Source organism: Sturnus vulgaris, chromosome 1 (assembly GCF_052056855.1).
Source record: "Sturnus vulgaris isolate bStuVul1 chromosome 1, bStuVul1.hap1, whole genome shotgun sequence".
Taxonomy (NCBI): Eukaryota; Metazoa; Chordata; class Aves; order Passeriformes; family Sturnidae; genus Sturnus; species Sturnus vulgaris.
In genome coordinates, this window is record NC_142243.1 from 92,067,968 (window position 1) to 92,091,247 (window position 23,280).

Here is a 23,280-nt window from a genome sequence, read left to right on the forward strand (position 1 = left end):
AAGAACCTTCTCTTTTCAAGTGTATTAAACCACTATATCAAGCTCTGGACAGCAACTCACACACAGAAAACTTGCATTCTTACAATCATAGAGCCATTTAGGATGGAAAACACCCTTAAGATCATCGAGTCCAACAGTTAACCCAGCACAGCCAAGTCTACCACTAAACCATGTTCCTCAGAACCGTATCTGCATGTCTTTTAAATACCTCCAGGGATGGTGACTCAGACACTTCCCTGGACAGCCTATTCCAATTCTTGACAACCGTTTTAATGAAGAAATTTTTCCTAATATCCAGCATAAACCTCCTGTGGCACAACTTGAGACTGTTCCTTAAAGACTTATTCCTTAAAGCAGAATAAAAACATTTGACCCAAGAAAAATTTAATTTCATTTCAGTATTAAAGGGTTTGCTGGGAGAAACAGGAAATGCAAAGGCTCCAAGGATAAGAAATAACTGAAAGCATTTGGCAAATACTAGTGAAATTACAAATACTTAATACATGACTCACGGGAATTACATCCATGAATGATGGATACTGCAGAGGCTCTTCTCCATTTGTAGAATGAGTTCAGCAGTGCAGGGCCTTCTGTAGTCTTCTAGCTTTCTGTAGCTTCTGGAAATAATAACTCACAAACTTTTCAACAGCTTTATCTCATTCATCTATCATAAGTACCAGGAAACAACAGACTTGATATTAGATCACTGCTGGATTTTAAAACACACCCTCATGGAAAACAGCCCTTTTAGAAATCGGAAGCTGATTTAACTTCTGGAATCATCTCTGCATTAACAATCCTGGCCAGAGTACTTTAATTCAGATGGGACACTTACCTCTGAATACCAGCAAAAAGCATGAGAGGGGCTCAAATATGGAATATACTGGTTATCTAGGAGAAGCTGATGTTGAGTTCTAGATTTGAAGTGTGTTGAGAAGTTAGTTGCAAATTTGGAATAGATTGTCTCACAGAAGAAATTTGGTTTAACACAGAAATGCACCTAGTTATAGGCTATGTATGAGCCATGCAAAGGAAGGGACTTTACATTTGAGATCAGTGTCCTTTCAGATTTGCCATGAAACTGCTCTACTAAATAAAATTCCCTGATTTCTCACATTTTGTTTTGCTTGGTGGGTATTTAAGAAACCTCATAGCAATTCTGAGTGGCAAATGCTACAACATGCATTTTTTGTTTCTTCCCTTTCCCCATCCTTGCAATGATCCTTGCATCATCTTTGCAATGATCTGCTCCCCTAGAGCACAATTCTTGAATATCACCCTTACAGGAAGACTTCACAGTACCAGCAGAAAAATTACTAACTTTTTCTGTAACACGTATTTCTGGGATTATTAGGGAGGTTTCTGATGTACTCTGCCCATCGCAGTGATGCTCAAAGATGCCCCATCTCCAACTTCCCTAACATCTCTGCCTGTCCATAGTCCTGAGTGAATCACTTCACTCCTTATTTAGGAAAACTGCCTATTTTCTTTCCCACAGGAAAGGACCCACAACCACCACCTCACCAAGTGACCAGCAAAGCAAACTGGTTCGCAGGAAAAGGAAGTAAGAGAAGCCTCTTAAAGATGCCTTGCTTAAGAGGCACCTCTCTGTCAATGACTTATTCTGAGTTCTCAGAATGTGATTTATGGGCCTGAGGATACCTACATCCTTTATTTTCTGGAAAAAAAAATCATAAACTGGTTGATGAAAGCATGTGCATCACAGCTTTCTCTTAAACTCTGACTATAGGTAATGCCACTTTTCTTTCTCTCCCACATTTTTTCCTGTTTACTCTGGCCTTGCCACTGGAACATCTACTAAAAAGTCAGAAATGTAGGCACATCTTGATTTCATCTTTTGATTACTCAAACTCATATTTCCCCTAATGGCCTATTCCAAAACACACTTAAGAGGTTCTTCTCTATTCTTGATGAACTTCCACCTTTTACTTAAACACTGGTGGTATGAGGAAGGAGACAAGGCAGCCTCTGCAAACCCACTGTCTCAAAATGCCCAGTGGAAAGGAGCACTCTGCCTTCTTCTCTCCTCTCTGGGGGCTATGCCTATGTTTTCCCCAAGCAGTTGCCTCATGACAGCTGTATAATGGAGAGACAGGGATGTATCCACATTTCACCTCCACCTCTGTCTGGTTACAGAGTCCTGCTCTTCTTCCCCTCCCACAATCAGTGAACCAAAGAATGCATGAACAAGTAGATCGAAGTCACATGTGGATTCTGCCTCACTGTGCTCATGTCTGTCTCTTGCTGTGTCTCTCGCTGGCCCTGTGAGTCACAGATCATTTCCATGTAAACCTCATGAGGAGGGAGGGACAAGCCTTCCCTGAGATTCCTACACACACCAACTCCTGTTTAGTTTTCCCTACTGACTGACAGGTTATACAGTGAGGAAAAACAGTCTTGGATCCCTCCAGGCAAAGGAGAAGGAAATAAACCATCTCTTCTCTCCCCGTATCACCCTTGCTGAAAGCTCCAGCCTCTGGATAACAGAAAAGGATTCATCAGGACTGACAGTACATATTTTAAAGGAAACTAGTGATTATGAGTTCATTTTGTGCAGGGCCTGAGTGTGTAGCTGACTGGCATGCGGCTACATAGACAGGGGAACACCTCACCTCACCTGTGAGTCCCAGCAGCGATGAGACATCCCTTCAGTCCTGAGCCACATACTCATCCATGTGCCCAGCAGTGCCTCCAAGCAGAACGGAGCACCTCATGAGCTCGAAGGTCAGGAATGCAACCATCACCAGCAGACACATCAAACACAATATATATTTTATTGGTTTAATTTTCAAGGAAGTTAAAAACCAGATGAAAGAAGACTTGCATAGCATAATCTCTACAATTTATGAAGAAAAATCACATTTTTTTATGCAGTCCTTCATTTTGATTTGGGTGTAATTTTGACAGAAAGATGACCTAAAATTTTTACTATACTTTGAAGGACACCATTGAAAGTATATAAATCATAAACTAATCTGAAATATCTTAGTCATAGCAGAAAACGCGGAGCCCAGAAACATCTAAAAATGCTGTTTTCTGTTTTGTGATTTCAGCCTCCTAGCTATTATTAGAGCTTGTAACAATCTCCATTTTTACCTTGAGATTTGAGAAGGACCTAAATCTCACAGAGAATGGAACGTATCTGAATAATTCACTGCAAGTAAATAAGGATTTGGTTTTCAAATATATAGAGGACTTCCTACATATAGCACTCTGGAAATACTGTATTAAGCACATTTATTATCCAAATAAGGCAAACATATATCTGCAATTATTCCAAGGATTTAATTTTGCAGTAATTGGAGTATTTAGATCAAAGAACCGTCATTCATATGAAACAGTCTTATTTTCTATATACTTGGAAAGTTAAGAAATAAACCCTTACAGAACATTAACTTTTTTTATATAGTGTTTCAAAGTGTTTATGACCCTTATGTATCTGCAGTTCTTGGGGTTCCAGTATGCTAAATTTCTTCTTCCTTTGAATTATTTTTTTCACATTATGGGATGGATGTTCTTTCTGCAAACTTATAGTGCGTGCCATTTAAAAGTGACTCTTTGTACTTCAAGATTCTCCACAGAGTTTTGGCACTGAGAAGAATTTGTCTTCATCGATGGAAAGACATATCAGTACTTGCAGGAACACTCCACTTACTAGAAGGGAAATATTATCCTTTATTTAGCTGAAAGATTCCTTATGTATCTTCCATCAGTCTGAAGTGTTGTGACATTTCCTACCACTGTACCACAAGGATGTTCCTTCTGGGAAATGCACAGACTATACTAATGGGTGTGTTCATACATCAGAGGAAATCGTTCTTTTACCCCTGTAAAATGGCAAATTATTCTGGATCTAGTATTACTAAGCCACAGCAGAGAGAATGTGTAATTGACTGTAAATAATAGCTCAAAATGACCAAGCATGACATTTTTAAAGTTCAAATCCTCTCATCCATAGTTATCATACATTGCATTAGGGATATTCACAAACAGTATTTGTCAAGCCACTGTGTACTAAAGTGGCTTATTGTGTACTAAATGCAATAATGAGTGAAACAGAGCTTTTTGAGGTTGCTTTCAATTTTCTTTTCTAACTTCTGTGCCATTTTAAACAAATGCCACAGTATTGAGGTGAAGACAGCAGAGCAGAGCAGAGAGATCACCGAAGGGCAGCATATAACAGGTCTCTTCATATTAAATCTGCCAGAGCTGTGCTGGCTTTCCACGCAACAAGCAATGTTCTGTGTAACAGAAAGGCAAAGAGTGAAGCAGTTAAGAGATTTAGATCTCAGGGAACTGCTTTTCAAGGTTACAAAAAACCCTCCTCATTACAACCTCAGATAATTGACTATTAGAGAGATAAACCCCCTGCTTTTCAAAGCAGGCATCAAGGAGCAGACCTTGGGCTCTGAAGTGGAAGGTACAACTCTCAAAACTGATTCTCAGTTTGCATACATACATACAAAAACCTCTCTCTTTCCAGATATTTTATGGCAGATTGTAAGAAACACATAACATTTCTTCTCATTTCCATTACAAAGCTCTGTTGAGAGACTGTTCCAGCTGAAGTGAGTAAAACCAGTTCTTCGAAAGAACAAAAGAAAAAAGAAACCATTATACATAAAAAAAAAAGTGAAAAAAAAAGGAAAGACAGAAAGAAGAAAGAGCATTTTTGAATTCTGATTTGTGTACTGGGTGATGGGCTTTCTTCTTCCCATTCTCTGCTGCTCTGTGGTAGTTGCTCCCCTTTCAGAATGACTGTTTGACCAACTCTTTCACAAAGCTACCTGCCTCCCTCCGGGGATATGCTCAAACAACCCAAGGATTGCTTCAGCCAGAAGCACTTTCACACAGCTGGAGCCAAAACTGCCCCAAGGAAGACCTAAATCATATTCGATGACAGTTTTGACGGTGTTTTCAGTGGGGTCAAAATTTCACTTCCCAGATGGCAATAGAGCAGCCAGTCTAGGAGAATTTTGTTGTCCAGTTCCTGGAAGCATGAAATCATGCCATAGTTAGCTGGACACATGTCGAGGGTCATAAACACCTGGCCTCAATGTATTCAGTCTTGATTTACATAGACTTTCCATGTGGGTTTTCTTTTTTGCTCCATGCCTTCCTTTATTTATTTTTTTGTAATTTTCACAATAGTTGATACTTCAGATTATGGTTTCAGACAATTGCTCTCATAAATTAGAAAGCATGAGTCTTCTTTAGGACCTTCCAATGTTGTTTAAGAAGGGCATTATGAAATTAACAAAGACTAAGAAAAAGGAATAATTTGACCTGTTTGTGATGGAGAAGCATTCAAACTGTCAAGAGTTCCCTTAAGTGGCCATTTGAGATTGCTGAGGAAAAACAAAATTTGTATAGAAAATGACTGTATTACTTGAAAAATCTCTAATTAGAAAGAATGTGTCAGCATCCACAAATATATAAGGAAACAAGAGTGTGGAACTCAGAATTATGGAATTATTTCCCTTGGGTTGGAAGGGACCTTAAAGATCATTTAGCTCCAACTCCCCTCCCATTGGCAGGGACACCATTAGATAAGAAATCTCAGGGAAGACATCATATAGATGGAAAAGGAGCAAATGGAAGAGAAAGAAGTTGAGAATTAATGGGTGGAATTCCTTCACAGGGAGTATGTTTTGCAAATGTCATCCTGAATCCTCATTATCTTTGTGCCTTGTTGACATCATCACACACTACTTGCCAAGGGGGACACACAGATTTCCCAATAATTCCCTCTTTTCCACTGCTTTCAGACTGTCTACATATCACCTTCAGTTTCCTTTTGGAAAAGCTGAAAGCACTACTACTCTCATACCACTCTCCCACTGTTCTCTTCCCACCCACATTGTTTCTAAAATATGTCTTGCATCCTCTCTCCTAATTGGGGTTTTGACAAAGCAGTAGAAGGAAGCAATGTATTATTGTGTTTACTTTCCTCAGGTGAGATATGGCTTTCTGACAACAAAGTTGGGCTTGTTTTGGGAGTCATCCACCAGTAAGACTTGATCAAACCTGTTGCATCCTGAAACAATTGTGCAAAATAGAGTTATGGCTGCTGCAACTTTATCACAAGCAAAAACATGTAGGTGAGCTGTAATTATCAACAGTTTTGCCATCTGATAACATTTACAGCAAACAGAAAATTACCCGAAGCAAATGAGTGGAAGCTTTTTCCTTTTTTTTTTTTGAGTAACCGACTACTGATTTTTCCCTGTAGTTGCATAAAAATTTCATCTCCTCCAGAGAATCTACCCTGAACATTTTTCTTCACTGGATATTGGAGGCTGAATTTCTGTATTCTCCTTCAGCACTGGAAGTACTTGAGACCCAACTGATAAAGTATCTGAAAAGGATGAGTGCAAGGGCTGGTTCATCAGGTATACACCAAAGTTGGTCTGGAAAAAAAGCAAAATATTTATTAAGATGCAAGGCATGTTAGAGTAATCAAATCTATAGAAGATCTCACAATGCAGATACGTTTAGAAGAAAAATATTGCTTTAAGATTAAGGAGGTATGTACTATGTCCATGTAATTAAGACCATTCTTAACTCATTAATTATAATAGACAGAAGCTAACACCAGGCTATTCAAGAAGAATAGCTTAAGTAAGTGGATAAATAGCATTTCATCATGAGCTCCATAGTATCATACATGTAATTCACACTCCCTCACAATCTTGTTATTTAATGTCGGCTCTGGCTCCTTGACAAATACAGTTAATGTATTGTCACAAACAAAGGCTCTGCAGCATGGGAACACTGGTATGTTCCAACAGTGAGGAAGTCTTGCATCTCTGACCATGAATTATTCACTTTGTTAACAGAACTTTATTCTGCCTAGCCTCTGTGAGTTTCCCTTCATTTGTTTTTATGCATATTTTAGCATGTTTTACAGAAAATATTCGGAAAGTTTGTTTTATTGTTGCTCCCGCTTGTTAAGTGTCATAATCTGTGAATCCATCCATTATCTGCATAAGTATTAGAAATACTTAGAATATGTCTTTGGGATACTGAGTAATTAAGAAAAGAAGAACAGAATATCCACTTTGCCCACTGACCATGTAACCCTCACAGGCACCAAAGACCTGATCTGAGTGTCTGCATTCTTAATCTCTCTGCAGTCTTAATCTCAAGCAGCTGAGTTGTGGGTGTGATCTGGAAATGTCACAAGAAGAGACTGGTGTGGTTCTGTGGTTTTGTTTTCCAACAGTGGAGAATTTAGAAATATGCAAGAAAAAGATTTGTCATCTCATGACAATATTTTCCAAAGAATTAGATAACAGTTAATCAAAAAATATGCAAAGTAGGAAAAAAAGGAACACTGAAGACCATGTCAAGTTGATAACAGATTTTTAGACTTCAAAAAGTCTTTGGTCTTTAAACTGAGGACCTTGAAAACCCAACATTAATTTTCTTGTCTCTTTTTGCAGGCTTCAAAAAAAGTATTTTGCTTTGGTAGACTGCAGCCAAAATGTACAAGTCATTATATAGTATAGAGTAAATAAATAAGCAAATTAAATTACTTAAAACCAAAATTCTATTACCCTTTTCTATTTCCTGATTACATTTACTGCCATTGTTCAGATCAATGATTCTGAAATTGAGTGAATTACGTTTAGAGCCAGTTAAAAAAATAGTAGGTAAAAGGGACTGCAATACAGAAAAAACCGTGATGAATTTAAGGGAGCATATTTCACAGACTAAATGTGAAGGCAGTATGTTGTCTCCTATTCTAGCACTGTGTAATTAAATAAAGATGCAGCAATGAGGTAACAGAGAACAGCTCTTAGTTTTTGAAGAATTCATGAGAGGTAAGGTTGAGACCTACTCCCCAGTAAGAGAGATGCTGTAAAGCAGAGATCTATCCAAACATGGCCTCAGATCCTGAATTTGGGTCTTTCTGTTTCATTTGTATTTCTAAACATCAATGAGGAAAGGGCCTTAAGCTTAGGTATTTTTGTCTGCCTCTGCTATTCCTCTGTCTCACTGGCATGTGACATGTAGAGGGCATGAGCTGGACCTACCATGCCTATCCTACTGCTGGCACTTTTTGGGTACCAGTGGCTATAATGGTGCCAACACTTGGTGGACACAGGGCACATCCTTGTGGTCAGTGTTCTAAAGTTAATGCTGCGGAATGACTGCTGCACTGTAAGATCCCAGCCCTCTAGCAACAGTGACTCTGTTGGATCAACCATGATGCCATAAAGGTGTTAGTAACGGTTTCATTTAAAATATTAAAATACATCGTCTTATTTTCCATTTTTGCTTTTCTCTCATTTGTTGACAATTTACTCCATTGGCATAAATGATGTATTTCTCAGCCTTGTGGTTAATAAGTTGGATTCACCTCCTATATCCTAGTGCAGAAATGACAGTTGCCATGATCTCTTTTTTAAAAGTCAGGCAATTATAAAACAAATATTGTAAAATTAATATTAGTTCATGCTACACCACATTTCACACAGGAAAGAATTTTACAACTCATATATTTACTGTATTATCATCTTGATGTATCTTACAATGAGACTAAAATTAATCTGGGCAGATTTTTCACTCTGAAGAACTTAATTTACCAATTTTTGCTACTGAAAAATCATTTAGCAGGATTTTATTTTAATGCACCTATAAACATTCAGAATTATTTAAGAAAAGGCATGTCTGAGTGCAAATACTGCTTTAATACTGGTCCTTAGTATTTTTCTTCTCTGATTGGGCATCTAAAGTCTCAGTGTCTTTTTTAATGAGTAATGCCTAAGGAGTTTCCAAGGTGATGATATACAGATGGTAAACATATATTCTTACTAATGTCTGTTTGAAATCGCCAACATCTGTATTTTTTGGTGAATGTTCTTTAACCCAAAATTTAGCCTGTAATTGCCAGAAGTGGATTAAACATCTTTTAAGTAAATTTCCCTGTTTTTTTCAATAATTACAAATAATGACTCAGCACGTACTGATAATAGCAATCACACACACCCCCCTGCCAAGCAACCACAAAAGCTGCATCTGCCACTTAATCTCTGTTTCAAGAGAAAGACAAAATGTAGAAATCCTCACATTTCTGATGAAAAATGAGGCCTTACAGCTCGCAGATTTATTACAGTGAACCACATAATCTCTGCATGCTACCTTTTCCTGTCTTCAAGGGCATTTTATTCTGCATATAATCTTCCCAGAGCACACCAAGAACTCGGTAGGGAGTGCAGGACTGTGAGCACTGTGGCTTTATCTCACAGTCAAGACTCTTCCCATCACTGTAAAATGTTACAGGGAGAAAAATTCTAAAGCTTCTTGATTAGGAAAAAGCAGACCAGTGCTGGGAGAAACAGAGAAAACATACAGATTCTTGCCAACAGTGAATCATATGATAGTCATCACACTCACTTAAAGGAGGAGCTATGAAATGCTGTCATTCTTGCATGTTGTTTCAAGTTCATTTACTACTGGATTAACAGTAATATGCTCTGCTCAGAAATTCACCGACAGAGAAATATCCTGTGTACACTATCCCCTTTTGCAAGATAGAAACCTGAGGGGGCTACAAAGGCCTGAGGTGAGATGCCTTCGAGCTACAGCTCCTAAAGAATCAGTACAGACTAGAACCTGGTAGAGAAATACCCTGCTAGAGTGTGTAACGAGCACATAAATCATACTGCATGCTAATACTTAGCTTTGGATGGATGCATTCTGAATCTTGCCTCCAGATGTAGCTCTCAGCTGCCATAAATTTACCTGTCCAGGTCTGATCATTTATTCCTACAATAACATAACCTCCCTCTCACCCAAAAATTTGGGAGATGCAATTATTAAAATTGATTTTTTTAATGTAATAATGTTTTATTAGCTTTAGATTTACTAGAATGTAAAGCATTACAAAATAGGAGAGTGGAAGTACTCACTTTTGACATGTTGATTTTTAATATTGGAAAACAGGAAATTTTTGAGCTGGTGTCAATAAAACCTCATATTGTTCTGTTGAAAATATTTGGACTGTAGAATGTTTCCTTAAGAACTGATTCTCCTTTGCTCTACCTTAAATAAATGCATTTTTCAGTTCAGCCACCAATGAGAAAAGAGAACCATATTAATTCAGAGGCCTATTAATTACAACAACCACTGTTCTCAAATGTTCCAGATATTTGAATGAAAAGCATTACACGGTGTAAAGCCCTGTATTACTATGTAAATAATGATAATGATGCATCAGATATGAGAGATCATTTGCTATCCTTGCTAATATTTCAGTAAGCAATCCAAAGGCACAGCATCTAATTCTGCAGGAAAAGAAGCTCTCCCAAGGCACAATGAGATACATAAAGGAGGATCAACAGCCCCCAGGAAAAAACACGTCTCTTAGTGTATGAAGGCATGTGCAAACATAATGGATTTCCCTTGATGTACTGTTATCCATACATTTAGACCAGGGCAGACTGCTAATGCAATAATTCCCTCTGCTATCTCAACAGCAAGTCCCAGCTTATAGCACTGCTGCACATCTACCCACAGGGCTTCCGCTATCATTAGCACTAAACAGCATCTGCAAAACACCAGAGAGGCAGGAATTCTGTGTTCCCCATCTTTTCCATCCATGTGTGTTTTGCTCTGGTGGTGAGGCATATGAAACAGCATGTGGCCATTTGCCTAATGGAGCTATCTAGTCTTTCCTAATCTCCTGCAGCAACAGAGAGCACTCTGTCACACAACGAGAGCTCATCTTTCCTTTCCAGTCAAAAATTACGGAAGAAATTCTATATGAGTATTTCTTCAGAAAGCAGAGCTCAAGCTCACTTTATAGAGGTATTTACATTTTATTTTAAACCATGATATAAAAGGTTTCATAAAAAGTAGCCGGCAAGGCTTCAGCACCACACTTTACATTTATCATGAAAGATGCAAACTGCTTGTGTGACTAGTTACAGTAGCTGGTTCTGACTTTCAGCATCAATCCATCTATGCAAAGGCTCCATCATTCAATTTGAAGCACCAGGTTCTCAGAGTCTCAGAGGAATGGAGAAAAAGAGGATTTTAGAAATAAATATTGAACCACCTCTTACAAGCCTTACATTACTTAGCTCATTATTGAAGTTCATTGGCAGTGCTGCTATTTGGGCTACTTGTTTGATAAATTTCAATGTAATATTTTCAGGTTGGTGCTCTTGGAAAAAACAAAATAAAATGGTAAATATTGACATCTGGCTCTCTTTTCTATGTGCAATATCTTTAATGTTTTGGCAATCAACTTGCTTCAGCAGCTTTCCAAAAACATGGGAAATTATCTTAAATCTTATTTTTCTGCAATAGTTTTTTTGTAGTTTGAATCAGATTATTGACAGATGGGAGCAAACACTGCTGAGTTCCCTCTCTGAATCTGCGTCTGATAAAAAAAAAAGAAAATTAAGTCTATTAGATGACTCCTTAGCTTTAGAAAGCACATGGTAGAGATATGAGTCACTGAAGGATTAGCTCTGCGATTTAACACAGTCACATGAACTCGATGTTCTTTCTCTCTCCCCACTGTGAGCTGTGAAAGGTTTGGATTGATGTGCTCTGTTAGGTCTGCTGAGAACACTAAAAATGCCATAGTCCTCCCTGGTCACTGATAATCAGCTGGTGCCCATCAGCACAGAGGTGACCTGCAGGAGGGATGGGCTCAGAGGTCTTCTCAGACCAGGCAAAGCTACCAGTTCAAACTCTCCCTTCCAATTGTCAGCTAAGCCAGAGGACTCACACAGAGCAGGGCACACTCATAAGACCCCATTTGCCGGCAGCAGTGAAGGCTGGAAAAAATTTAAAAAGGCTGAATGCCCGTGTCTTTGCAGCGTGAATATGGGCACAGCTGAGGGAGGGAGAGCTGAGCACTCCCCTGCAGGGACCAGCAGTGCCTGCCTCTCCTCACCGTGCAGCTTTTATCAGGCACCAGCTTCTTCTCCAGAGGCTGCACTGCTCTCTTTGCCTTAGTCCTGTTTGAATGAGCCACTTGGTTCAAGCAGTGCATCTTCGCTGTTGAGTTAATCAGAGTGAAAGAGGAGCTCATCTTTGCTGTGGGAAGAGTGCAGAAGATGCTTTGGCTTTCCTGAGAATCTGCATCCTGAGTAAGGTTTTGTTGGCATTTTCTCGCTGAGTGTAGAGTGCTTTCTCTCTTCAGAGGTTTCAAGTCATAATCCAGTAAGACCAACATGGGCAGAAAAAATCCTCTGCATACTACACCTCATGTGGCAGTAGGGAGCATCCCTGTCCCGAGCACCCCAATGTCCTCTGAAGTGTCCCAGATGCTGCAGCTGTGGCTCACCATTACTCAGGAAGGGCCCCTGTCCTCAGGCTACCCACCGTGGGCAGGAGCTCCTCTCACAAAGCCTCATGTACTGTGGTGACCTGGAGCAGAGCCCGCTGAGCAAGCCTAAGTCACCTCAGGTCAGTGGGAAGCTGCGCCTCGACAGCCGGCCCCAGCTCACAGCACTGGGCTGGCTCCTACACGGAGCCAGAGGAGCCATTCACCAAGGAGAACAGCCAAGCAAAAGAAAGCCCTTTGTTTGCTTTGTGAGTCACTGAGACGAATCGATTTTTTTTTTTTTTTGTCCAAACACAGAATGCAGTATTTGTAACTTGTTTGTGCGTTGTCTGGTTGAATGATTTTCAGCCTATTTGTTATTGCTCTGTGCCACTGCTGTGCCCGCCTCTGGTGTTTGGCGGGTACTGGCAAAGCTCCTGAGCTTCGGCTGCCTGAGACACTTTAACAACAGAAGCTTAACCAACAGGAAGCAATGAATTTTGAATAAGGATTTTCAGCTAAATAAATACGTACGAGGAGATTTGTGGAGCTTTTGGGATGCCGAACTGTCTAGCCATCATCTGAGCACTCTCAATTCCAAGAAGCAATGCAACCTTAGGAAGCAGGACCTCAAATAAACACCTGTATTTCACACTTACCTTCTTTCTATCACACTCACTTTCCTGAGCAATTACTCTCCGCTTTGACTATATTCACATCTGCCTGTTTTTTCCTGCTAACTAATTTCTCAGGGTAAGAATAAAGTTTAGTCCTACATACCAACTGTATAATTTCAGACACTTTCTGATTTTTCAGCATATTTATTTTCTTAAAAGACATCAGTGCATCAGCTTGTGTTTTTAAGACCAAAATAAACACACTGTAAAGAAGTACATACTGAATAAAAGCAAGCACAGTTAAAAATAATGCATATTAATAGTCCATTTCTGAATAAAAAAATGTATTGAGCATTTTATAGAAATAATCCATGGCATATCTGGGTTGTAAGTGCATCCTCTTTTTACAGAAAAAATCCAAATAGTAACAACTTAACTGTGAATATTCTCTCAGCAGATATTTCACTACCCATGCAATAAAGTCTTTCATTACAGTTATTTTGAAGTACTGTACTGACCTTTCTACCTCTGGCAGCAGACAGAGACTGCAGAATTTCTTTGTTTCGTTCCCCAGACTGTTGATCGATGCAGATTATTTGACATCTGCTACATGGACCCACAACCTGAAATTTTAGTTAAAGAAAGTTCATGGCTGTTTATCAAAGCAGTACAGCATTGAACAGTACAAGCTTCTGACCACCATAATATCTTAAACATATACCTTTTGCATACTTTTACTGTGGTTTTTCAAGCTTTTACTATGTAAAAGGTCAAGTCTGTTCACCTAATGTAGTAGGTCTACTCGCAAGTCTCACTGAATTTTTAATTTACTTTTTTCTTTTTTTAAGGAAAACTTTCTCAGAGACAGAATCTGAGAAATACCAGACATTTACATATTTGTATTTCCTGATGGCTTCACTTCTGTGGGTTAGCAGGGGCTGCTTGGCCAAAGAACTGAATACAAAATTAAGCCAATGCCTCAGGATTCAACCCAACTAGAATTTTCTTGGGACTGTTTTAGTGCAGCTGAAATGCACAATATATTTCTTATATGCATGGCACTTCTAGATACTCAGAATGTAAAATATTTAAATATACAGGTTTACCTAATCAGAAGAAATAATTCATCCTCCATCATCTATTATACATGATGTTAACATAATAAGCAATTGTTCTTGAAGTTAATTGTTGTTTGAACTAAAGTATGTTTTTAGGGAAAAAAAAACAACCCTGCAACAAATTTCTTCTTAGAGTTTTAAAATGGAGAAGGGTGACATACTGCACTTCCACTTAACACTGCATCCCTAACTTTAGCAAAGCTGTACATTACAGAAATTACATCTTACAGTATCCCAGTATACACATTCTACTTTTGTAAAATGTGCCATAAATTTCAAATAAGGCAAATAATTAAACTGCACACTTCAAACATTTTATGTGCTGAAGTGGTATTTCAGGTTTTTGAGATGCATCTAGACTGCTTGTATAACTCTTCAGCATAATCAACACCACATATCAGCTCTTTTAGAAATTTATTTTCCATAGCTCTGAATTTTTTATTAAAAGAACAACAAGACAGAGAAGGAAATATTTTTTCCCTGCTTTACTTTGTTCAACAGCTTCTACCATTTTTGTGGCATAAAGAAGCATTAACATAATTTCTACTGTTACTACATCAGTATCTGAAAAAGGACCTAGCAGAGATGGGAAAAGATAATGCAAGTTGCATAAGCCTTTCTATTTTTGCCTTGTATTCCTAAAGCATATCAATGCCAGAAACAGGAATGCGTTTTATTTTGTAGTTTTACAGTAACCTATCAACAGGATCCTCAGCTGAACTCCCCAGTTTAACTCCAGCCTCCAACAAGCTATATACCACGGACTTTGTCCTTTGTGTTCCTCATTTCTTACTTACAGGAATTTTTCCTCAATTTTCTGTAACTCATATTGCAGCTTACTCATCAAAGTGCACATAAGAAGAGAGCAGATAACCAATATTTTCCACCCTTGCTGAAAAATTTTCTTAGAACATGCTGACCAGAAAAAAAAAGGAGTGATGCCTACCACATCTTCTAGATTTGACTCCGGTATTCCTGTCATTCACATTTAAATTATAGTCTCTAAGAAAACAATGAATAAGCCACTTTCACATCCTAGGCAAAGCATCTTCAAATACATATTTCATATCTCTTGGCCAGACAAATTCAGCAGAACATTTAATACATGTGTGCATCATTCCCTTAGGTGTCATGTGTAGCTTTTACAGATTCTTTGTTAAGAGTTTTTCTTGAAAGAATATATTTACAAACAAGGTCTGACTCTTCACCATTTTCCTTAAATACAAAGGACATTATGTTGTTAGCTATGACATGAAGCACATACCAAAAAACCCTACGAGGATAGAATTAGAAACATTCCTAGAGTGAAGACTAGGATAAGATGTATACAACAGAGGGCACTTCATGTCCAGCCTTTGGCAATCAGTTACTTGATTTGCAGTAATGTGAGGTTACATTTGAACTACTGTGGTTAACAGCAACAAGTATTCTTTGCTGGAGTGCTGGCTAAATACGTGCCAATATGTGTAAATATGTGCAAATATATGTAAACTCTGCCTCAAAATATCTGATCATTATTTGGTTCAGATAGATAAAGATAAGAAATGCTATGAATTAGGAAAGTCAATAAAAGTGTGGAGAAATATGGCAAAACCTCTTAAATATATTGGAGTATGTTTGTCACAGGACACATCACTTTTTTTTATACACTTCATAAATTTCACCTGCACAAAGCACATTGCCCATATTCTAGTCAAAGCCTTGCAAAAATTGGTTTGTATCCAGGAATCAAAATGCTTTGTGATATACTGGAGCATGGACAAGAGAGAAAAGGTCACACCTGGAATTGCAGAGCACCTATTGAAATTTCAACCCACTCTTCCTCTTCAAAGGACTCTGGTGCACTGATGACAATGTTGGCACGGAAACGTCGGATCAATTCCTCCATTTCCAATGGCTCCTTCAATCTGTCTCACAGAGTTGACAGAGCAAAAGAAAAAATAGAATTATTAACTAATTTTGCAGTAGATGTTTGTGCTATAAGAATCTGGTGGCTCATGTGATTAGCAAATGCCTCTTCAGAATAACCTGGATCAAGTTTTATTACAAAGACTATGGAAATGGCACAAGGTATTCAACTATAATTTGTAACCTCTCAGCTATAATATGTAATCCTCTAGGTGGCTTCTTCAGAGTTGTAACCTGGAGCTGTAGGTAGGAAAACATGTAGACAGGTGATTGTGAACCATGCTTATGAGAAAATTCCCTATTTGTTATCATACGTAAGGCTAATGGCAACAAATAAAAAGATCTTTTCAGTTAGTAATCATTTGACTTGTTAATTATTGTAGAAATAGAAGCTTCTAGAACCAAAGGCAAAAAAATTTTTATTCTGCACATGCTGCAATGTCAGAAGGGACAAAACCAGCAGTTGCTGAAGGTGAAAAAGGCCAGTAAAATAATTTTATGAGAGAATATATCCCTCATATTATTATTATTTGCCTTTGGGAGGCAGCAGATTGCACAAAATGATAGGTGTTTTAAAAAAATTTAATCTCTGTGTGGTGATATCTCCCCCTCTTTACAAGCATTTGAGCTGCCAGAGTGTAGATTTGTGTCAGTGTGGAGAATGTATATGAGACAGAAAGAGCAGCAGACTGCATACAAATATCAGAAATCTTGCTGCATCTTTGAATTGTCATTCCTCACTCTTCTTCTAAAGGAGAACTTGAACAGTACCAGGAAAAAAAAAATTTAAAAAAGACACTAAAATTTGCCAGAGAGCTCTCTCTGTGCCACTGTTAGTGGAGAAGAACATTTCTTTTTGCATTAGCTGTTAAGGACATGAACCATTTTTGATACTCCATAAACTGTAGTTTGACAACTTTGGGATATGACATTCTACAGCAAGAGGCAGAAACCTGAGGAAGCAGTGAAGAGAGGCATTTCTGTCCCAAAGGGAAAAAAGAGGAAGGTCATACAGTTTAAAATGCATTTTAGTTAGAGAAAAAACATGCAAAATCAAAGTACAGGGAAAAACTTCACATCAAGCAGCCTTGGCAGAGGAGGCCTGTTAGGTAAAAAAAAGAGCTTGGTTTTATTTAAAACAGTCTGGATGATCTTCTCTAGCAGACAAAAGCGCATAAGGATAAACTCCCTGTGCAGACTTTCAGTCAAACCACAGAAGCCCAGCTCCACCGAGCCCTGGCGCTCACAAGGGCTCCAGCAGCCTGGGGGTAAAAGGTGGGATGGGAAGCTGCATGGCTACAGGTTTTCCCTCAAGATCCCACAGGTAATCCCATGGCTGAGACACAATTTGTAATGAATGCAGGAGGTGGGATCCAACAGGAAGCGTAGATTATGCCAGTGCTCGTACAAACAAGGAGGAAAAGTGGAGTTACTTGTGAACACGTTCAATTAGGCTGCTGTGGAGCCTCTGGTTTTGAATGTGTTTTCAAATCTAAGTGCCTGCCACCCCAGCCTGCACTGGTGGGCACCAAAAGCCGCAGTAACCTCAGAGCTGGGCCTGTAGTGTCCTGAGACAGCTGATGAAAAAAGTCAAGCTTCTACTAATCTATCCCTTGGTGCTGAACTCAAAGACTGCAATGCCCCTACTCCTGACCTCTCTGCCTTCAACCTGCTCACATCCAGAATACCTCACCTCTCTTCCACCTCTTCCAGCTCTCAGAAATGCTTATAATTACTTGGCAACATATATCTGAGGAAATTTCCATTACTTCTCCTCCCACAGAACATGCATTGGTTGGATGGAGTGGCAGGCACCTTCATCCTGCAAATGGACCTGTTTTGAAAATCAGTGCAATGTGCCAGAGTCAGCTGAGGTACTTTGGATTTTCACAGCAGTGGGCTCTGTGATGAAAAATGTGTAACCTATATCTAACAGGCAAACTTGAAAATTAATATTGATATCCTCAGGGTTCTATTTCTAACAAGAACATTTGAGCATTAGGCCAGGCCATAGGGATTTTCATGGAGGTGACCTGCAGTGGAAACACCAGAGAGACAAATGTCTGCAGGTACATGTAGTATGTACCAACAGTACAACAGTCCAATAGTATGTTGCATGCTAGCTTTTAATTGAATTGCTGTTTCTGTTTCAGATCAACTCTCAAGAGCCAAGTGCAAACTGGAAGACTAGTTTTTACTTATGGAAGATACAAAGTGAAATTACAAAAACTTAATTGAAAATTGAAATTGTTTGGTAAAACTTAGCGAGTTTCCATTAAGCAAAAACAAACTCTCATGCCAAGAAGCTAAATAATACTTTCTAAAAACCCTCCAATATTTGATAAAGATCCCTAAGTGCAGCTCTTGAAAGTACATTGGATAGTTCAATATTTGGAAAGTTCATACACCATAATTTAGTAGCAGTGCAGAATGAGGATGCTGTGTATCTGAATTTATTTCTCCAGCACCTGGAGAAGGCACTGCATGGCAAAACGCATGGAAGGGAAGACACTTTCAACTCATGCTCCAGAGTGGGAAGAAGATGCTTCTCAGTCACCATTGCAGCTCCAGTCACATCTGGAGTTTCCTTTGAGGAAAGTGAGATTACAAGCCTAGCTGTGCTGGAAGATATTAGGCATAAAATCAGAGTATCATCTGATGTTGAATGTTTTACTGAAGTTCCTTGTTCTCCTTGGTCCCCAGTTGCTGCTTCTTACTCTTCATCTTTGCACTTAAATCCCGTATCTGGAAGGCTCCTCACAGAGTCTTGTCATGGAAAAAGCCCGTTCTGAGGAAGGGATCTCTGCAAGAAGTGCCTTCCCAAGGAGATGTAACCCAGCCAGTCAAGCTTCACGAGAAAGCACTAATTGTCACTGAGAAAGGGTAGTCAAAACACTGAGAGATGGACTGGTTCAAACCTTTTCTACACATATTTTCCCATGATATTCTAAAATTGCCCAACTATCATCTCCTAAAGAAGAAAAGTCCTCAGACAATGCAAGCTCCAGTGGTCTTAGTGATGCTTCATCCAGTCAGTGGTTTTAAATCCTGAAGCTATATACACATCCCCCTGCAGACATTTAGATATATATATTCCTCTTCTACTCAATGCAGGAGTTTTCAACACAGGGGATGTGTTTTGTGGTTGACTAAGAGGAGAGAAGATGACTCCAGGAAGAAGCAAGAGAGAAGTTTTGAGAGATAGGAAAAGGGGGCTCAGAGACAAATGCTGGTGGTGTGGGATGCACAGACAAAATGGACCCCTTGAGGGAAGATTTTTTGGAGAATTTGAACCTCTCCTAGTTATATTCAAGAAACAAAAATTTCCTGTAGTCAGTATACGAAGATTTGGTTGGTAATGGGTTTGTTATCTTTGAACTATGGTCTGACTCAGCATTTCATTTGCTGCTTCTATCTCCTACTTTTGTATAAGTAAAGCCAAATTAAATTAATAAATAAAATTATTCCAGTCCTGAAAACACTTTCAGAGTATTTCTGTTGTGTATATTTACTCTAAATTTTAATAATTCCCATGGGAGAGAAATAGTTCAGGCAGTAGTCAGACTTTATATTTTTACCTGCCAGACAATTTATGTTGATGAAACATATTTATCCTTGTTCTTCTGACAAACAGAAGTTGGCTGGTTCTCAATAATATCTTTCCACCAAATCATTTGACAAAAATTTCATTTAAATTTTCCTAAAGATGATTGGTAGACAGATGATGCTCATGTGTTTAATCCAAATTTTCAGAAATCATAAAATAATTAGCAGTTATAGCAGTTTAATAGGTATACAGTTTTTGAATGTTGAAAAGTAACTATCTCTAAATTTCCGCATAAACCACCTATATTGGTATCTTATGGCAAGATTCTGGAATCCAAGATCACTGAGAGACATTTGCAGACAGAAGCATCTTACCTTGCAGAAATGTGTTCTTTCAGCTGCAGAATGCTCGCTACATTTATCAGGAGGTATTGTGCTTCATTCACAAGAGAGAGTGAGATGTTTGTAGCAGATGACAGACCTAAAAAAAAGCAATCCAACATTCGAAAATGATCATAAAAATGAGTAATTTCACCTCATCTATCCTTTGACCTCTTACTTATTCTTATTACTAGTTTATTCATTTAGTTCCAGGCACTAAGGAAATATTCCAAGGATGCCCTTAAACCTGCAAATGATAATGATCCAATGCAGTTAGAAACTGAGATAGGATTGAGATTTTACCAAATTTGTAAAATAGTTTACAAGATCAACATCTATGCATTTTCAATGCTCTTTCAATTATTTTTATAATGAAATTTAGTCTCTGAATAAATTCTTTGATTCTTAGATTTTTCATGATCATTTTTCCAAATGATCTTTGAGTTTCTAGACAAAATCATGGTCATGATGATAACTTCCCCCCATACTGATGCATCTGCACATTTTCAAATTTAACAAGTAGAAGGGCAGCAAAAAGTCAGTTTGGGTATAAACATAACAACTAGATCAATACTGGATAACTCTTTCAGCCTTTATCACGGTACCTATATACTCAGTGTGAAGTCCACAAGCCTGATGTTTGCATGAGGAATCACAAATATTTTTAAGAATGACAACATACCTTTCGTATTTTTCTGACGTGACTTGCTTTTCACGTCTGAACTTTGTCTTATCAAGCGGCATGGACGACCAAGAAACGTAGAGAGCCAGCCAGCAATTCTTTCCCCACAGTCATACGTTTTTACCCTATTAAGAGAGGAAGTTTAAATTTGATTGTCCAAACATTAATTTGCAAAACAGAAGTCAAATTGTGAAGATGTTTATTCTGCTTCCTTCAATACAAAGTACAGAATCCATATTGTCTGACGAATGTCTGATATGAGGCTCTGCATGACTCTAACTCTCCATTTCCTCAATTTTACTCCATTTCTCTTGAAGTCAACTTTCACAAGATCTAATTTAGTTTAGTACAGAAAATTACTGTGGAATAGAGGACTAATCATAACACTGAAGACACTGACTCTGAAGTACAGTAAGTGGTTGCCCATATAACAATATTACAATACAGTATTATGAAGTACTCACACTCTGGTCTGTACTTTTCACTAAAAACAGAGAGGAATGATCTGAGTTCAATTTAAGATTGCTCTGCTGTGTGCAATTTTTAATGATCCCATCAGGTACTTCTCTAATTTAATTCATGTTAGTACAGACATTTCACATTAAAACATGGCTCCACTAACAGAGGCCAAGTATCTCTCTAAAGATGATTTCCATTACTTGTAAAATATCTAGTGAGTTATGCAAGCTGGCAATAGAATTGCCTTCTTTACCTGGATGAAATATTTCTTAGAGGGTCTTTGAAATCACCTCTCTCAATCCAAGAATGCCACAGATCAGACCACTGTTAATCGATCCATTTGACATTAGATTCCTCAGCCCTGAGTAAACTTAATGTCAATCTTTCAAAATCCAGACATCTAGTTTAAATCAGTTGTCTGGGTTTCACTCACAGATAACGGGAAGAAGTAAGTAGCTCCAATCTATAGGGATGGGATGACTCTCATTGTGAGAATGTTCAACTCTACTGACTACATAAAGAGATTTAAGTGAGACCTAACTTTAAATATAAGAGGAATGTGAATTCTTATGCTGATCTAGGGAGGATTCCTGTAGCAAGGAAAGTGAAGTAGTTATGTTCCTATGCTCACCTTTATGTCCTACCCAGCCAAAGAAGTCGATCTGCAAGGAAACCATCTGCTTTGTGAAACAAGAAGACAGCTTGTTTGTCACAGCAAAAGGTGCTAAGCCTCAGGATTGAGAGGAAGTGGCTTGGCTTTACAAAATGCTCTGTAGGGTTCAACTGAATTACACAGGTACAAAGCCAGCAGAACAGAAACCAAGGAGATTTTATAATCCTACATGGATCAGGTATCTCTTCAGCACTTGTTCTGTATTTTGAATTATGGTGCAGCTCTGCATCCCTCTCCCCACTCAGAGTGGGCCGATGTCAACCACAGCTGCATCTATCCAGTGATGCCCTAGAACTGGAATGGTGTTCTGGTATGAGATGCAGGCACTGTGTCAGGAAAGAGGCCAAAAGGTGAGTGACCACATGAGATTTCGCAGTCTGAACTGCACCCTTGCTCACCACTGTGTTAGGGAGAAGGCTGTTAATGAGAACACATGAATCTTCCATGATAACAGTGCAGGTGAAACAAATTCCTCCAATATTTGTTTCCACATTCACAGAGGTACTATGGATGTTTAAAATCCTTCCTGAGCCAATTGCCTCTAGCAGCCTGTTGGAAATTAATACTGTATAAATCAGGAGGAAAATTTTGCCCTCTTTTTATACACTTATTGAGTCACAGTGGCTGAGTTAGAGACTCATATCATTCTTTGTATTTCATCAAATATCAAGGTGTAGTTTTTGTATTCCAAAACATGTGCTTTCAAATTGCTTTCCCTTACTGTCATACCATTTTCTGAAACAGTACCATAATCTCTTCAAGGTCTTAGTCAAAGTCATTCTGTTGTAGCTCAATTCTACTAGTTTTCTGCTTGTGCTTATTTTTGTGGAGTATAACTTTACATCTGTCAGCATTACGTTTCCTTTGGCACATGTCAGGCAATTTATAAAGGAGAACCTATTTCTCTCTGATTTCACTTGCTGTTTGCCTTGAGTTTCCCACTCATCTTTCTATTATGTCATTTAGCTTCAGTGCGTTACAACTGGTCCCTCTAGCAGGGTAATTTACAGAACAAGAAACAAGGACAGATGAAGTCTGAATATTGATCCCACGGGATATAATACAACGGGCTCAGTTCACCTTGTTCTTAACTACACCTTTGTCTTCTACCACTGCTACACTTCCCTTGATCTCTTTGATATTGCAACCTGTCAAAAGGGAGGCTATGTCCCTGCTTATTTCAGTAAAGCAGCAACCTTGATCATTTAGGGTCTTCTACAACATCAATCCTATCAACATTAGCCTCTACTTTCATCATTTATGTCACTGTTAGACATTGCATCAGAAAGCCATGTCCCTCTGATGTCAGCAGCACATGCTGATGGACAGCCCCTGCTGGGATGAAGGCTAATGCTGATGAATTGCTTCAGAAGGGAAATTTGGGCTCATTAAACTTCCGTGGCTGCAGCGAAATTAAACTTCCTCATATGACTGCTTGCAGATTCTACATCATGTACTTTTGTCAGTTATCTCAGTCTAAATTCAGAGTAAGCCAACAGAACTGGATGAAATAACAGCATCAGAGCACAGAATTAATAAATAGAGAATACATTCACGAGGCGTTTCTTCCAAATAGAAGCCTTCTAACA

The 23,280-nt window shown here is 38.6% G+C and overlaps 1 protein-coding gene across 1 annotated transcript in view; it reads right to left on the reverse strand.

Annotated features, from left to right (window-relative positions):
- Positions 1-6,119: 6,119 nt before the first annotated feature.
- The window catches only part of MOCOS (molybdenum cofactor sulfurase), a 203,937-nt gene continuing 186,776 nt past the window's right edge, over positions 6,120-23,280 (reverse strand). Inside the window, exons 11-15 of the mRNA XM_014880500.2 lie at positions 20,560-20,684; positions 19,872-19,977; positions 15,823-15,949; positions 13,443-13,547; positions 6,120-6,431 (exon numbers count right to left, since the gene is read on the reverse strand). Coding sequence (XP_014735986.2) covers positions 6,285-6,431; positions 13,443-13,547; positions 15,823-15,949; positions 19,872-19,977; positions 20,560-20,684 — 610 coding nt within the window. The 3' untranslated portion in view covers positions 6,120-6,284. The remainder of the gene's footprint in view (positions 6,432-13,442; positions 13,548-15,822; positions 15,950-19,871; positions 19,978-20,559; positions 20,685-23,280) is intronic.